The sequence below is a fragment of the Leptosomus discolor genome, chromosome 27 (assembly GCF_034619465.1).
Source record: "Leptosomus discolor isolate bLepDis1 chromosome 27, bLepDis1.hap2, whole genome shotgun sequence".
Classification (NCBI taxonomy): Eukaryota; Metazoa; Chordata; class Aves; order Leptosomiformes; family Leptosomidae; genus Leptosomus; species Leptosomus discolor.
In genome coordinates, this window is record NC_141417.1 from 1,268,955 (window position 1) to 1,285,596 (window position 16,642).

General features: G+C 57.9%; 3 protein-coding genes across 7 annotated transcripts; all 3 read right to left on the reverse strand.

The window, feature by feature from the left end:
- Nucleotides 1-658: 658 nt before the first annotated feature.
- On the reverse strand, nucleotides 659-817 carry COX14 (cytochrome c oxidase assembly factor COX14). Its single transcript, XM_086478689.1, has one exon. It carries the CDS (start codon nucleotides 815-817, stop codon nucleotides 659-661), a length of 159 nt encoding a protein of 52 aa, XP_086334815.1.
- A 3,394-nt stretch (nucleotides 818-4,211) lies between these two features.
- Nucleotides 4,212-8,115, reverse strand: GPD1 (glycerol-3-phosphate dehydrogenase 1). 2 transcript variants are annotated; one of them, XM_086478651.1, is made up of 8 exons: nucleotides 8,075-8,115; nucleotides 7,731-7,908; nucleotides 6,951-7,022; nucleotides 6,474-6,612; nucleotides 5,424-5,536; nucleotides 4,889-5,122; nucleotides 4,593-4,699; nucleotides 4,212-4,308 (listed from the first exon to the last, which is right to left on the reverse strand). In XM_086478651.1, exons 1-8 carry the CDS (start codon nucleotides 8,113-8,115, stop codon nucleotides 4,212-4,214), a joined length of 981 nt encoding a protein of 326 aa, XP_086334777.1. The 2 variants fall into 2 exon arrangements, with proteins under 2 accessions (XP_086334777.1, XP_086334776.1); XM_086478650.1 differs by having other exon boundaries at nucleotides 6,951-7,091.
- Nucleotides 8,116-9,063: 948 nt separating this feature from the next.
- Nucleotides 9,064-15,929, reverse strand: SMARCD1 (SWI/SNF related BAF chromatin remodeling complex subunit D1). Of its 4 annotated transcripts, XM_086478611.1 has the most exons (13): nucleotides 15,762-15,929; nucleotides 15,435-15,622; nucleotides 14,462-14,504; nucleotides 14,253-14,375; nucleotides 13,827-13,949; nucleotides 13,219-13,335; nucleotides 12,814-12,915; nucleotides 12,568-12,729; nucleotides 12,360-12,457; nucleotides 11,794-11,929; nucleotides 11,310-11,432; nucleotides 10,967-11,068; nucleotides 9,064-10,737 (listed from the first exon to the last, which is right to left on the reverse strand). In XM_086478611.1, the coding sequence occupies exons 1-13, from the start codon at nucleotides 15,927-15,929 to the stop codon at nucleotides 10,684-10,686; spliced, it is 1,539 nt and encodes a 512-aa protein (XP_086334737.1). In that variant the 3' UTR covers nucleotides 9,064-10,683. The 4 variants fall into 4 exon arrangements, with proteins under 4 accessions (XP_086334737.1, XP_086334738.1, XP_086334739.1 ...); XM_086478612.1 differs by lacking the exon at nucleotides 13,827-13,949; XM_086478613.1 differs by lacking the exon at nucleotides 11,310-11,432.
- Nucleotides 15,930-16,642: the final 713 nt, after the last annotated feature.

The following is a 16,642-nucleotide window of genomic DNA, read 5'->3' on the forward strand; positions in this document are numbered from 1 at the left end:
CTAGACCTACAGTTGGCTAAGCTGGGACTTGAGCTGAGGGCGGACCAGTACTGGTGGGCTGTGTTTAACTTTCCACAAAATAAGATGTTTTGGTCCTGCTTGTCTGTACTCCCAGACAGAACTGAATGTTGCTGCTCTCATTTTGCAACTGTGTGGAAGAATCACTGGGCTGGAAAGGCAGCCACACCACAGGCTTTGCTTCTTTTTTGTTTTGTTGTTTTTTGGGTTTTGTTTTTTTTTTTTTTTTACTCAATGGTACTTGGGGGCAATGGAAGACCAATGTGTCAATCGTGAGCTGAATTTTGGAAACTTCTCGACTTGTTACCATTTTATACTCTTATCTCCGATTAAAAGATGCTTCAGAAACTGGGTTGACACGTTTGATCTTGAGAGAAAAAAAAAAAAATTCAAGGACGGGGTCTGCCCCTTCTCAGTGATCCTGCCTGCTGCTGGCCCAGGTCCTGCCTCTCAGAAGCCCCTTTTTAAGACCCCCAGGGAGCTGCTGCGGGCCGAGGCGGGCAGACACCACGCACCACCACGCTCGGGCTTTGTCACACCGTTTTTATTGCGCGCCATCTCCCCGGGACCCCGGGGGGGGGGGGGGTTGTTTCCCTGCCTACCCCAGGCGGGAAACGCGGGGCCAGGCCCCAGACCACCCTCAGCTCTCCGGGCCGGCCGCGGCCTCCCGCTCCCGGCGTTTCTGGAGGAGGCGGTAGGCGCGGACGCCGCACAGGTACCCGCCGTACGCCGTCAGCAGCACCATGGAGCTGGTGAAGGCCTTGTAGCCGAAGTCGGCCAGCTGCTTGCCGGACACCATGGCTGCGCCTGCAACACAAGGCAGCGGTCAGCGAGGCCGGGCGGGCTCCGTCCCGTCCCGTCCCGTCCCCCCCCCCCGGCCCCGTACCTGCCCCGTCGCGCTCCGGGACCACCGGCGCGCCGTTCCGCTGCAGCACGCTTCCGGCCAGCGCCCCGCCCCCCTCGCCTGTCACGTGGGAGGCGCGGCGGAGGGGCGCCGCGTTGCCTGCTGGGATGTGTAGTCCGCCGAGGAGGGAAGCTCAGGGGGGAGCTGCGGCGCCCCCTCGCGGGGGGTGGCGGTGGCGCCTCAGGTTCTCGGCGTCCAACCGCGGCCTCCGTCCAGGGCTGCTGCCCGCCGGCCCCCGCTCTCCTCGGCACAGCCCTGGGTACCGGCCTTTCTCAGCCGGGCCTTTCACCGTGAGGCACAGCCCAGGCTGTCCGGCGTGAGGCCGAGGCGCCAGCAGGCCTGAGGGGCCTGTCCTCACAGGATGGAGCAGAGGCCGCACAGGTCCCCCTCCAGCGAGAAGGCCTCACCGCCCTTCCTGAGGGCCCAGCCTGTGCTCACAGCCGGAGAACCTCCTCCAAAGGCACTAGGGCAGCTGCTGGCACCGAGTGGTGCTCTCCTGCCCCAGCTCCTTGCTAGCATCCGCATACTGCTGTCAGAGCACTGCGCTGCTCCGAGGGCACTGTCAAGCACCGAGGCTGCAAGAGCCAGGCCGCCCCCCTCTCCCTTGTCCTTTCCCCAGGCCGCTGCACAGCAGCAGCTCCCGAGGCTGCAGAGTCCTGCAGTGCCTGGATGTGCTGAGGCTGCAGAACATAACTCCAAATGGCAAAGGGAAGACTTTTTATAGCTCACCAACTCCAGCACTAGTGCAAGGCAGAGGAGCGTCTTTTTAGAGAGGTTTGTGCACTGGCTACCCCCAGGTGAGACTTGGGACCTTCAGCAAATGCCGTGAGGGCCAGCAGCACACAGTGTCAAAGAAGCCCCCACGAGGAGGGATGCACAAGGCACTTCCACAGCAGAGGAGCTGACAGCTAAATGCAAGTCCAAAACACAATTCTGGATCCTGCTGCTGCTCCAGGCAGGTGCTGGCCAGAGTTCAGCAAGCCAAGATGAGAGACTGCCATGTGTCGAGGGAGGAGAGCTCGGAGACCCTCTCTCCTATATAAATCTCGTGTCCAAACAGTTGAGCTGGGATTCCTGGAGCACTTCAAGACAAAGCGAACTAGAAGTTGTGCCAGCCCTGCAGGAACACGCTGGAGTTCCTTTATCCTCCCTCCAACCTCAATAAAGTTCCTCATTAGAGGAAACCGATGCTGGCTACTTTCCGTACAATAGCTCAGTTGAATTTAAAGGTCGTAGGGTGCCTAGTGAGAAAGTGTGTCTAATAAAAGGCACAGAAACAACTGCAGTGCAAGCAGATTAAATTCCCCTAGCAAGAGGCTGAGCAGAGGGCTAACAGTCCCGGAAAGGTCACTCAGTACGAGACGCATTTCAAAGAAAGACAGGGACAAGGCACGGCCAGGAAAAGCAGTTGGGAAGAGATGAATAAAACCCCACCACATGTCCTAAGGAGCCAAGACATCAGAGGGGAGCCCTGGGGTACATGGGGCACAGTGGGGCCCTGGCCCAGCTCCGGCAGGCCCCAGGTAGAAGAGTCAGGATTCTGTACCCAGTTCAACATTGCAGCCTCAACCCTCCTCAGTCCTACAGCCAAACTTTAACACTGGAACCGGTGCGGAGAAAAAGCAAGTGGGACACTGTGTTACGTTGTGACTGAACAGTGACCTGCAGGGAAATTCTTGCTGTTTCTGGGACAGCACACGAGGGTGCAGAGCCAGGAGGGAACTGACAGTGCCCTGGTCTGCACTCTTAGCAAGTCCAGCAGGCAACAACCCAAAGACAATGATGCACCGGAGCCACAGAGCAAAGAGCCCATCTTGTCTCTGCTCTCCGAGTTTATTATTATTTTAAACATTCGTAAAGTACAGTGCTAGTCAGAGACCCAGAGGCACTACGACCTGGAACGGGGGTGGACAGCGAGACCTGCAGCAGCTCCAGCCTGCCAGCCCGGACAGGGATCAGTGAACCGCTGGACACGCTGGCCTGAGCAAACACGAGCGGAGTGAGCCAGCTTCAGAGCACCAGAGAGGCACGTGGCTGGACAAGGGGCAAGTTTCAAAGGCACAGCACGAGGCATGAGACCTCTGTCCTCTCCTGTGATGTTGGAGGTCTCCTTGTACCTCTTGTGGATCACGTCCCTTGCTGCCCTTGGGGCTAGCGGGCAGTTTCCAGCACCCTCGCAGAAGGGGCAGCAGGGAAAGTAAGTGTGGAACCTGCTTTCTCGGCTCCTAGAAAGCCACACATCATAGAAGCGAGGTCCAGGCTGAGGCACAGACTGGAGCAAGTCAGAGAGAAGGCCAAAAGCTGCTGTGGATCATTTGTCTAAAAGCAACATGACCCAACTGCTGCGTCAGGTACACTGCCGAGGGTTGCAGAGCCTCCCAGCCGCTCAGAAAGACTTTGGGGCAGTTGGTCCCTGCATTGCCAAAGCCAGCCAGAGGACAAACCGACAGGAGGGAAAAAGGCTGCCTGGGGACTGTCAGCAGGCATGGAGTTAGCAGGGGCAAATCTGTGACAACAGGGCAGTTCCCCGGCTGCAGGGGCCAGGTTTGATTGCGAGAGCAAAAAAAAAAAAACCAACCAAATCTAAATAAACAAGCTGTAAAGTCTCACTCTGGGGCTGCCCTCACGCACAAAGCGTCGGCCGTACCGTTCGGCAGGAGCAGCTGGTGGCGGCTGGGGAAGCAGCACGTGGCAGCGGGGCAAAGAATGCTGTTTTCTGTGCTGGTGCTTCTTCGAAAGAAGAGCGATTCTCAGCCCGTTTGAAAGTCCTGAGGAGCTTCACTCACCCTGGTGGAGCCTGGCAGGGAACTGTGGCCTCTCCACGAGATGGTTAAGCCAAAAGCAAAGGCAGCAAGCAGGAAAGGGCTGGTATCATGCAAAGTGGCCCCCCCGGGGCTAATAGCAAAGCTTGTCCTCCCAAGCAGCGCCTCCTGCACAGCCCCTATCGATCAAGACGACCTGGCAGAGTCCCTCTGAGAACTGCATCCATCACAAGAGAAAGGGAAAGGAGGAAGATGCTCGGCCCTGCTTAGGGCAGCCCCTAGACAGCAGCAGAAGCTAAATGAGCCCTTCGAAGAGAAAGGAGATCAGCGGGTACCTCTGTGCAGATGCCAGGCTCAGGCTGGCAGCGTCCAGGGCTGGGAAAGGGAAGCTCTGCCCTTCCAGCGCTCTGCAAAGCCTCCCAGGAAATCCAGACTCCTTACAAAGCCGTAGGAGCAGAGCAAGTTGGTATGGGCAGGAGCTCTCCGCTCAGCTCGGCAGGATCAGTGGCTTTGCAGGCAGAGCCCACTTACATGTGCTCAGGGTGGTTCTGCAGACACTTGATGACATCAGTGACAGGTTTGCCCTCGTAGCAGATCCGATACACAGCTGTGAAGAGGGGGAACCTGTGGGCAGATGAACAAAGTCACCCCTTGCCCCGTCACCACAGCTGGCAGAGTCGGAGCGCCTCGACTTCTGTTGCGACGTGCAGGACCACGGGGCAGGAGCAGGTGGGACAGCGGCGTGGCGCCTCGTCCCACAGGCCGTCCTGCCCAGCTGGCTTGATGTGGGCAGTGTGGAGACTGGCCTGAACAGCAGAGATGCTAAGGGTGGGTTTCCCCTCCCGCAGCTGCAGGGAAGATCCCAGCCCCACCCCAAAAGAGCGGACAAGAGAGACGGCAGCACTCACTTCTCCACTACGTTCTTGCTTTTAAGGATGCGATGCAGCTCAGCAGACGTCTGGGGACCCTGCAGCTTCTGCCCATTCAACAGCTCCTTCTCCAGCTGCTCAATAGACTGAAACAACCCACCAGTGAGGGAGCTGGACCCGGCAACCCCAGCTGCTGCCCCACGGTCCTTCCCTGGAGCCAGGCTGTGGCGCTGGGCAAGTGAAGGCAGGACACCGTGGTGCTAACTGGGTTCACCTCCCTGCCTGCTCAGCAGGTTGATGCAGGTATCAGCGTTGCTGCTCCCCGCTCTGCTTACCTTCCCCGTTTTGGCAAAAGCCTCGGCCACCTTGCGGTTGCGGCCACCGTAGCAGGTAGTGATGAGGTCAGCGATCCCGCAGCTCTCCAGGAAGGTGGAGGGGCTGACGGGGCCCTTACAGAAGAGTTTGGCAAAGGCGATCATCTCCGTCAGTCCCAGACGGATCACGGCAGCCTTCGTGTTGTCTCCATAGCCAAGCCCATCACAGAAACCAGCTCCTACAGCCACAACGTTCTGGAAAACAGCAGTAGCGTGGAGGGATCGGAGCCCAACGGAGCTCAGGGCTTTGCTGTGGCCGTGAGCTGCCTGTGGGATCCCAAGCAGTATCCCTATGCCAGCGATCATCATCCCTCCAAGCAGCCAAACAGGACACATCCACAGTTCCCTCCCAAGTCTGGCCTTTGACCCAACGGTCTCAGCGAGCCACGGTGCAACATCCATTGGGTTCCTTCAACTGGCAGCCTCCTCCCCAGGGCTCCCTGCTGAGCCCCAGAGAACCGCAGGCTCTGCCAACCCCGGTGAGCGGCTCACCCACCTTGAGAGCCCCGCAGATCTCGACCGTGTCGGCTTCCTGCACCACCGTCACCCGGAAGTTCGGCGTCTGCATCAGCTCCTTCAGCGCCTGCCCATGCTGCACGTTCTTGCAGCCTGAGGAGACAAAGGGAGGAGGAGGAAGATGATGGGGGGAGACCCTAAGGTAGGGCTGTGCTGCTTTCCTGCCCAGCGGTGCGTTCCTGCAGCATAGCTCTGGCAGCTAGTGCAGCGAGAGGAGCCTATTGCCCAACAGATGAACGTTGCTAAACATTTGCAGGTCCACAAAGTGCCAAGCACACATCGCTTGGCAAATAGGCAAGATTCAACCTTGGAATTCCCAGAAGATGGGCACAATCCCTACTGCTGTGTCAAGCAAGACAGAAAGGACGTGCCCAGTAGATTAAAGGCATCTTCAGAGGTTACAAATTCAGGTTCAGAGACTGCTGCTCTCCCTGTCCCTGCAGTGTCCCGCACAAGAGCGTTTCTGCGTGCTCGCGGGGATGACACGCTCTGCTTATACCCCCCCAGTCTCTGCAGCCTCCTGCACAGCGTGTTTGCTTTTGTTTAAAATACAGATACTTTGAGTCCCGTAACTTCTAACCTCACAACCTGTTCTGTTGGTTTTGGCTGCCGTGCCTGACTCAGGAACAGCGTGGAGGATGTTAGCAACAGCCACCAGAGGAACTTCCCAGGAGCCCTGGCTGGCAATAACATGCAATCCAGGTGAGCGTCCCTTGAAGCCCAAGGAAATGAAGGTAGGAACTCTGTTTCTAAAGGGCCTCTCGGTGTCCACCCCTTTAATTTGTGCCAGGCAGGCTGCCTGATGCTGGCAGGAACTTTTAGGCACAACTCTGGTTTTAATGAAGCGCGCAATCACATCGTAAACCCTGTGAATGAGTTGATCCAGCTCCTAGGGAATCTCACTGCCTCTGCAGGGAAAAAGGGCCAGCTCACCCGAGGCAGCAGTTTAAGCTGCACCACACTCACCCCTTTCCTCTTCCTGCACGCCAGGAATGAAGGCTGCTAATGAGGAGGGATGTTGGCTCCTTACCGATGGTTGTTTCACAGAACTTCTCTTCTGCCACTTCGCTGGCAATGTTGGCCCCCATGAGGACGCTCATCTCTATTCCCAGTTTCTCATGGATAATGTCTGAGATCAGCCTCAGCCCATCCGGCCCTTCATCCACCCCCTGGGAGACAACCAGGGACAGAGATGAGCATCTACCTCCCCATGCCCCAAGCCCGTCGTTCCCCGTGCTGCAACACTCCAACTCATCCCGACAGCCCCCCCAGCGCTCAGCTGCACCCCGCTCCTCACAGCACTTGAGATCCCCCACACGCTTCTCCTCCAAATCCCCACAAAGACTCTCCCCCCACTTCCCGCTCTCCCCATAACCCTGGAGCCCAGTTTCTGCTCCAAAACCCCAGGATTCCCTTTGCAGCCTCTCCGAGCCGGGTTGTTTCCAGCTGAGCCCCCTTGGCCCAGCGCCCCAGCGAGCTGCCCGGGCAGCGCTCCTCCTGCTCACACCTTGATGAGCGACACCCCAACAGCATCTTTCTTCACGTGGCCCTTGAGCTGGTCACAGACTTTGCCGATAAACTGATGGGGCACCACGAACAGCAGGATGTCAGCCCCGGCACAGGCTTTCAGCAGGTCTGGCTCTGCTACCTGAAGAAAGTGTGACTGTCATGAGGGACTGGGGCCTGTAGTTGTGCACCGAGCATGTCCTGAACCCAGGACAAGGGGAGCAGGAGCTTGAGAGCAACTGCTGAGGGTTCCCTGTAAGGGAAGGAAGGGCAATGTCACTGCCCTGAGGTCCCCTTCCAGGGCTGGCAGGGCAAGGGGCTGCAGCAGAGCAGGGCGAAAGCAGCTTGAGCTGGTCCCATGGAAGCGGTGCAGAGAGCCGGGGCCCTTGTGGGGCCACCTCAGCAGGCCCGTGCCAGCCGAGGGGCTGAGCGGGCAGCCGTGGGACAGCCGGCCCCACGGGATCTTTGTGCGCTGCCCCTGCCAGCTCAGAGGCAGCCACATGGCCTCAAGCCCAGCCTGTGGGATGCCAGAGCGGGGGCAGAGGTGGGCAGCGAGAGCAGCCAGGGCTGCAGCTCATCCAAGCACAGATGAAGGTCACTGGGAGGGTGTAACCGAGTCCCGTGCAGCCCGGTGCATTCCCTACCTTCGCACACCCGGTGCCCGGGACACCAGGGCTCCAGCAGCCTCCGGCAGAGCTATTTATCACCTCTCAGCAGAGAGCCCGGCTGCCAGCACGGGCCCTTGCGCTCAGCAGAGCGCCCGCCGGCGGGCCACACTCACCACGTTGGGGGGCAGCTTGTGCCCTGGCAGGTACTTGACATTTTCGTGCTCCGTGTTGATGATGTCGGTGAGCCGCCGGCCGCCCACCTCCTCCTCCAGCACCCACATGTTCACCTGGTTCTCGAAGGTGCTCAGCCGCGCCGCGTTGCCGCCAGCGATCTTGGCGATGGCCGAGCCCCTGCGTGGGCAGAGCAGAGCTGTAGGCAGCGGGCACCGCGGTCCGCTGGCACCAGGGAGCACCATGGGTCTCTAGGGGTGCTGGCGAAACGGGGATGGCTTGCACCGGGTACCGGGGGGGGCAGCGGGGAGGACGGGACCCGGGTGCCCAGGCAGCGAGCGCTCACCAGTTGCCGGAGCCCACGATGCAAACCTTCTTGCCACCCATGGCGCGGGGAGCCGGGGCGCTGCGCAGCGCTGAGCCCGCCGCTGGTATTTCAAGGGCGCCTGGAGCAGGGGCGGCCCCGGCCCGCCCCCGGCCCCGCCTCGCCCCCGGGGGGAACCGGGCACCCGTGGCCCCGGGGGTGGCGGAGCCGGCAGCTCGGCGGGCAGAGCTGCAGGGGCAACCGGCGAGACAGGCCCGGGAGTCGCGACTGCTGGGCCTCTCTCCCCCTTTTCCTGCAGAAAAGCCTCTCGCTCTCCCCCTCTTCCCCAGTAAGAAACATGAACCACCTGGTCGCAGCCCCAGGGTGCATCTCCAGCCCCATTCTCACAGCCTCAAGCGCCAGCAGCACCAACGGCCTGACCTTGGGCAAGCTGCCCTTTCTTCTACACACAGAGGAATCTCCCTCCCTTGCGACAAGGGCTTACAGGTTTTCTGCAAAGCATTCCACGTCTACTGTTATAAACACGGCAGGACGAAGAGAGTAATGCCCCTTCTGCAGTGTTAATTCAGTTTCCTCAAAAGTATGCCTGGCTCCCATGGGGCTTGTCACAGGCTGTCACAACTCCGCAAGGCAGCAGTGTGGAAATGGGGCTGTCTAGACTTTAGCAGCAGCTCAGGCACTGGATTTCCAGTTTTGATCAAGTTACTTTGCTTGTTTACCACAAAAGCACTTTGCAAAGGCTTAGCAGACTCTGCAAGCCAGGAGATCCTTACATGAAGGCTCTCTATAAAAGGCCAAAATATGAAGAACATTTTCCCTCCAGTCTCTCAACCCACTTGGCTTTGTTATAGTTAAAGAAAAAAAAAAAAAAAAAGGGAAAAAAAAAAGTGGAGATAATCTTGTCCCTTCCCAAGCAAGTACATGAAGTGTCATCCACCAAGCTGCTGAGAGAAAGCATGCTGTCAGCACACAGAAGGAGGGAGGACAGCTTCCTTCACAGGAGGCTTTTATTAAAACTGGGTGACGTCTACAAGGATACAGTACAAAAAAAATTTTGGTCCATGGAAAAAAACTGTAATACTCAAGTTAAGAAAAGCAGTTATTCTGCAACAGCTATGTTTGCCTACGCAGTACTCGGCATCCTTCACGTGTGAGTACCCTGAGGAGTCAGTGGGCTGCTTCATCAGCACCAAGATCTTCACCCCAGTACCACAGAGGAGCCATTTCATAAGGGGGCAAAGGAGAAGGGAAGTCGAGAGTCTATTCTCACAGACATGTAGTAACACAGACACAAGGAGTAGGGCCACCCAGGCTCCCCAATTCATAGCAACCTTCCCAACCACAGCAAAGCTGGGTGTGGGGATGAGGGGGGTTTGTCAGTAACACAACTTTGCAGCTATTCCAAGAGAATATGACCGAGTTTCAAGTCCATTTGCGTTACAGTCCCGAGCAGAAATACTGAGGTCTGGGTTAAGAGAAGCCATCCTCTTATCCCTGACCACTAGTTCACTAGTAATTCGTTCCATGAAGAGGCATCTGGGCTGCTACTCCCCACAGTAGAGAAAATCTACTTGTACATTCCTGAACCATGCTGGGCCTTACAGCAGCCCCAGAACCTAAAACTTGACTAAAACCCACAGGAGCTTCAGCACGGAAACACCTGCTAACTCGCATATGCGTGGAGCCACGTCCATTCCCAAGGACTGTCCCGTTACACCCTCAGATCCGCACGAAGGAGCCTCTGGTCCCCACAGCGAGTGACACAGGGTAACCGTCCCAAAGGAACGAGCCTACAACACTGTGTCCCTGCGCAATTCCAGAAGGCAGCTGCTGCATCCCCTCTCCCTGCTGCAGGGGAAAGCAGCCAGACGGCTCGCTGGAACCCCAAGTGCAGAGGTCTCACCGCTGTGACCCCTGCTTCCACATCCCTGCAGTCAGCCAATGCCTCGTTTCCCCTGTGAACCCGGCCTAGGACAGTTGTCGAAGAACACGAAAGGAAGAGGGCAGGGAAAAAGGGACGCGGGAAGAAGCAGTTCTCTACATAGTCCAGTAACTTCCTCAAGGAGGAGAGTGACCTGTGAGGCAGCCCAGTGCAGCAGCACCCTCCGAGCGAGGGAGTTCAGGGCAGGGAGGTATGTCAGCTCATAGCATCCTGCCCACTACATCTCCTGGCACCCTGCTATAAAACGAGGTGGGCAGGGACTAGCCACAGAACCCCACCTTTAGAGCAGCTCCAGGCTTCCCAGACCCAGGTCTCATGTGCCACAACTAGATGCTAGTTGGGGAAGAATTGAACTTGAGAAAGGCTCCAAGTCAGCAGTCGCGCTGGCTACTGGGGACACTACGGGCAGTGCGGAGTCAAGGGGAGGCTGTCGGAAGCCTTGGGACTGACAAGGCAACAGTCAGAAAGAAAACCAGGTAGAAATGTGTGCTCGTTGGAGCCTCTCTGCTTGCCACACCCCAGAAGACCCCAGGTGTCCTGGAGTTGCCCCAAAAGGGACAATGCCAGGATGAGTAATGACGCGGGCCTCGCTGCCGGAGTGGGATGATGTGAGCTTTAACAGCGTACTCTGCAGCTCTGTCTCCATAAATAGCCGTGATGCCTTCTGGTTGGGGAGGAGCGGAGCAGCCTATGTGTTACGGATTCCCAGGGCCTGCTCCAATTCCTGCCGTCTTTGCTGCACCTGCAAGAGAAGCCAGAGTTGCACCATTAACGTACTCAGATGGTGCCGCACCACGGCATCCGCGTCACACAGGACCCAGCTGGAAAAGGGTGAACTCAAACTGGGACCAAGATGCATCAGCAGTGTCTACAAGCCAAGCTCAGCACTGCCACTTTCCACGGTCAGCAAGGAGTGACAGGTACGCCGAGCCACTGGGTATGGAGAGGGACCCCTGCTCCGGGACGCTCACCTTGGAGTAGAAGTATCTGCACACGGCTTCCTGAGCCCACGGCTGGAAGTAGAACTCGGCTCTACGCTCCTCTTCAGGATTCCCAACAACATCAGTCATCGTCTGGAGAGCACAAAGGACAAAACAGTTCAGGGAGGGCAAAAGCTCTGGCTGTGCTGAGCAAACCCACCCCCCTCCCCTGTTCCTCAAAGAAATTTCAGTACAGTCAGGTCAGGTTCTTACGCCTGACTCCAATTCTAGTCTTGCTTTCTGAGCAGGAAATTGCCTGCCTCTCTGTGGGAGCTGGTTATAATGAGCAAAGCGTGTGACTGGATCCACCTTCCACAGAAGACAAAGCTTTTACCTTTAAATCCCGGCACTGGGACTGTAGCCAGTCGTTGATGAAGCCCTGAGGATCTCGGGCAAAGCTCAGCATGAACTCACGCTGGGTCTTCAGCTGGTTAATTGTCTCTATTGTTTCATGAATCTGAAGGAGAGAAGCACAGCAACTGAACTGCTGAATAGGGAAAAAAAGTCAGGCAGAAACATCAAGAGACCCAACACATGAAGGCAAATTCTTACGCTCCCTGGATGACTCACACCTATCAGCTAAGATTTTCAATTCCCAGTTTCCTGCTCTAAGTATTACCAATTTTCCCGCTGACCCTTTGCTCTAAAACTACACTCCCAGGTAAAGCTGCCTGTGGGTAAGCACGGCTGACCCCACTCCAGCTTCCAAACGCACAACAGCACAAAGCTGAACCCCTGTCCTGTTCGGGGCTCAGCTGCTCCAGAGACACATTCCTGCCCAGCCAGGAGGGGGGCAGACCTGAAGGAGCTCTTCCTACCTTGTTATCCAGAGCAGCAATTTCCTGTTGACTGGCTGTGGATAGCAGAAAGGAATTCATCTGAGTTTTCAAGGTATCATCCACCTCCACATCAATATCATAGCAAGCCGTTTTCTTCTGGTCGTTTGGGTCAACACTAGGGGCATCCACAAGAAAGAAGCCAAAGTAAGGGAGCAGCTTAGAAAAGCACCAAATTGTGGCTCCCCTAGGATGACAGAGCACAGGGACCGCAGGCAGGGATAAGCCACGCTAGTGTTAGCTTCAGCTCTAGCACCAAGCAGCAAAGCTCCGCTGGTGGCTTTGCAGCACAAGGAGCAAGTGACTGCTCCGAGCAGATTTCTGTCTACAGAAGTGTAATGCCAAGGACAGCATGAACGTGGGAGCGCCTTGTGGAAGAGAGGGATGTGGTAAACAAAAGAGGGGGCTGCTCTTGTACAGAGAAACAAAGACAGGCAACTCGGGAAATGCTGCTGAAAATGAGAACATCCACCATCTTCCTGTGCCAGCCTCATCCATCCCTTCCACTCTTCTTCCTACAAATAGGAAGTCAAGTGGCTCAGTCTCACCTGATCACATGGTTAATGATGATCGGTTCTGGGGGCATAAGCAATGCATGAAGTCTCTGTGGGATTTCCGAGAACTTCATCCGCTGAGATTCAAATATCTGCGGCAGAAACACAGGGCTAAGGAAAGGAGCGGGAGCTCGGTGCCAGCGATCACCGGCTGCTGACAAAGAAGAGCTGAAACAGTCGCTTGTTCCAGCCACGCTGTTACCTGCTGGAGGTATTTGTCACAGATGACATATTCCCGCTCGTGGGGGTCCTGGAGCTTGTGGGTCTTGATATATTGCCACAACGCCTGGATGATCACCGGACGGGTCTGAGTGTGGATCCCCAAGAGACGAGCCAAGCGGGGATCCAGTTTGAACTGGGGAGGCTGAAGGAAAAGGCCCAGAAAGGTGAGATGGCCGCAGACACATCTAGCGCTACACGCCCAGCGCTGTTACTCCCAACATCCTACCTGGTAATCCAGCATCAGGAGGACAGTACAGCGCACGTTTACATCTCCTGGCCTCTTCACCTGGAAGCCATCTGTCTCCTGAGTCGTAGCAGTCCTGTGCCACTGGAACAGGAGAGCGCATTTAGAAGCGCCCCCACACTTGGCTCCCTTTGCTCCTGCTGCTTGGCACCCAACAAATCCCACCCACCTAGAGAGAGTTCACCCTATTCCCACCTAACAGCTTGAAACAAGAGCTCATACATTTGTTCAGACCCTCAGCAAGTCAGAGGAAGAGCCAAGATAAGAATTTAAGAGCTCCTGGCTCCCAGCCACTTGTTCAAGCCTTAGGCATCCCCACCTCTCAACTTAAACTGATCTACAAACACCAACCCACTTTTAGAGGTAACACAGCAAAAAGAAGCTCACCTCTACTAGGTGATTGTCAGGGCCATACAGGTCTTTATCAAGTTCAATGACCAGAGATTTAAAGAAGGATGAGAACTTTCTTTTCTGCTTGGTGGCATCATATTTGGACAAAGCAGACTGCAAGCAACACAGGAAGGAAAAGCGTTAGGACAGCAAGTCTCGGCGCTCAAGCACAGCCACCGTGCACGACAGCGTTCCTTTTTAAGTTCCAAACACCTAAATTCACCAACATGTGCTTGAAAATCAAGTTCCAAGTCAGAAAGTGAAAGGCTGGAGTTAAAGATGAGCTTGCAGGCACTGAATCACTCAGCAGTTACATACAGCGCAAGTGCCCTGGTTCTCAGCGCCAGGGTACACGAGTGCCACTGCTCTGCTCTCACCATTCATTCTTACAGCTCTAAGAACTTTGTATAACTCATGGCCTGCCATGGGGATACCCTTCGGTCTCCAAGTTGGGCTCTTGGTCTCGTCACCATCAGACTCCTTGGAAAAGAGAGATGAAGGAGGATATCAAGCCCCTAGCTATGCTCTCAGACACTAAGAAACTGGTATCATTGCCAATTCCAGATCCATAAAGTCACCTCTGTGGTTGGGGATTTCACACTCACATCTTCCAGCAGCCGTCCTTCCACCCGAAGCTCCCAGGAGGCGACTGTTCCTTCACCATCCTCTGCATCCGACTTGGCTGGATTGAAGGTATTGGAGATAAAAATACGGAGCTTTCGTTTTTGCTAAGAGAAAAAAAGCATCGGCTCAGCGTTAATTCTGAAATAAAGGGCTGACTATCTTGCTCATGTTTTGCTAAAACTAAGCTTAATGTTTCGAGTGGCTCATATTCCCCCTGTCCCACGGCAGGCAGCAAGGGAAGTGGCATTTCTGGTTCCACTCCTTGGTTTTATCTGGAGCATTAAGATTCCCGATACGCCACGCTTACATGGACACGACCCAAGCTCCAGTGCCCTCCTGCTGTCTTTAACTACCGCAAGAGCCTCCAAACCTTGCTGACGACCACCAGGAACGCAGCCCTCCCCTACCTTGATGGGTCGCTTCAAAGCCTCCTGGATATCCAAGCGCTTCCTCATGATCGTCTGGTCCAGTTTCCTTTCAAAGGCCAGCAAGTCCATATAGGCCTGAGACTCGGGTACAAGTTCACGAATCTACGGCCAATCAAGAACGCAAATCCCCGTCAGCTCCCCCAGCCTACTCCGTACCAGCACAGGCTGCAACTGCACGCGCCACTCACCCTCTGAGGTAGAATTTTGTCAGCCATCTTCTTCTTTTTAGCGCTGTGAAGGAAGAAGATGCACACACGGGCGTTAAAACGGCCCCCGCTTTCTGCAAATCACCTGCAGGCGTTCACGAAGGAAGCGAGGCGACGGCTTATTCCCTGGTTTAGCGCTGGGGCATTAGCACCGCTCCCGGCCTGGACGCCGGTCTCGGGCCTGGGCTCTTTTTCAGAGCCGTTGATCGTTGCGCGACGTCAGGCTCTTTATTCCCCGCAGCCCCCGCCAGGCCTCCGGCGCTGCAGAGCTGACGAGCCCTGCGGCAGCGTGACTGATCGCCTGAACGTGCCACAGCCCCTGCGGGAGCGCAGGAAGCGGGGGTCCCTCCGGCTGGGAAGGGCGCACCGACACCATGCCTAAACACAGCGACTCTCCAGCCTCCATTAGCTTTACATCGGCTTTCCTGGGAGCTGCATTTTAAACCCCGGGATGAATTACCAGCGTTACCGAGGCAACACGTTATACTGCCAGGAACGTAACCTCGGCTTGCTCCAGTCTAGCAGCTGCACGTTATTCTTCTACCTGCTGGAAGCTCCCCACTCCCAGAGGAGCCGCACGAGAAAGCTGACCTCCCTTTCAGCCACCCAACAAGGAGCTGCCCAAGCGCAGGACGAAGACACAGCGCCCGGGACGCGGCCCAACGGCGAAGCCTTGTGCCGCCAAGCGCAGCCAGCCGGTTACACCGAGGCAGCGGCTGACGCTGCCCCGCGCCCGGCACGGTCCCCGCTTCAGCGAGGAATCACCGCTCGCTCTCCCATTTCGGGGCTGCCTGCCCGCACCCCCAAACCCAGCCTCTCCCCGGGGGGGATACCTTCGGGGAAAGAAGCAACGCGTCTGTGCCCCCGCCTGGGGATGCCCCGGGATGCCCCCGCTGCCCGGGGATGCCCCCGCTGCCCCGGGATGCCCCCGCTGCCCCCGGGTGCTGGCCCTTACTTGTGGTTGCGGTTGGGCACGGCCTGCGGCTGCACCTGCTGGAGCTGCTGCGGCGCCGGCCTCTTGCGGGCCTGGTCCAGGCTGGCCTGCGCCATCCCCGGTCGCACCGCCGGGCTCCCGCCGTAACCGGGCGGCCCCATGGAGGGGCCCTGCGGCGCTAGCCGGCTGCCCGGTAACATTCCGGGGCGCTGCGGAGAGAAGAAAACGGCTCCAGTGCCCACCGGGAGAGGGCCGTTCCCCGTCCCCGCCGCCCCCGCTCCCTCCCGTCCCGCCCCGCCCCGCGCAGCGCCGGTCCGTGCGCCCCCGCCGGCCCCTCCCCCGCCTCACCGGGTAGGCGGCTCCCGGCAACGGCGAGCGGTACAGGCCCTGTCCCGGAGCCGGGCCCATCCGCACCGGCCCGCCCGGCGTGCCCGGCCCCAGCGCGCCGGCCCCGGCAGCGGCCCCACCGCCGCCGCCGCTGGGAGTAACCGACTGGAAGCCCGCCCGCGCCGCCATCTTCTCCAGCACAAAGGGGAGCGGGCCGGAAGCGGACGTACGCCATAGAGAGCCCGCGCGCGTGACGCGCTAGAGAGGCCCCGCCCCCAACCGCCGCCCTCTGCTGGCTGGAGGCCCGCGGGAGGGGGCGAGGGGGGCGCTGGGGCCGCTGGGGCCGTGGGGGTTTGGGAGGGTGCAGGGTCCTGGGGGGGGTGCGGAAGGTAACGGGGTGCGCGGGGGTTGCTCCTGGGGGTGCAGGGCCCTGGGAGCCACGTTCCCGGGGAGCCCGCGGGGGCTGCCGGGGCTCTGGGGGAGCGGAGAGTCCGGGGGGGCGGGAGCAGCAGGGTGGGAGAGGCAGCGGGCTGGGTGCCAGGGGCTCCCGGCTCTGTCTCAAACCACCTGTAAGAGGATTTGTGGCTCCTTGAGTCGCTCGGGCGCACTCAGGGACTCACGGGCCTGCCTCTGTCGTTGTCGCGCTCGTTCTGATGTCTCCTGTCCTGATTTAGCCCGGCTGATTTCTGCTGCAGCCGGCAGAGTTACTGCAGAGGAGTTGTTCCAGTCCGAGCTGCCCCGGAGTCGAGGAGGGCTGGGATGTCCGTCCCAGGCTTGCCAGGCCGTGACCGTAGCCCTCGCTGTTAGAGACACGCGGCGCCCGTTGCGGGAGGTGATGGTCCTGAAGCCTCCCTTGCCCTGGGATGTGCTCAGGGGAAGGTGGCTTTGCCTGCCCTGGGGAT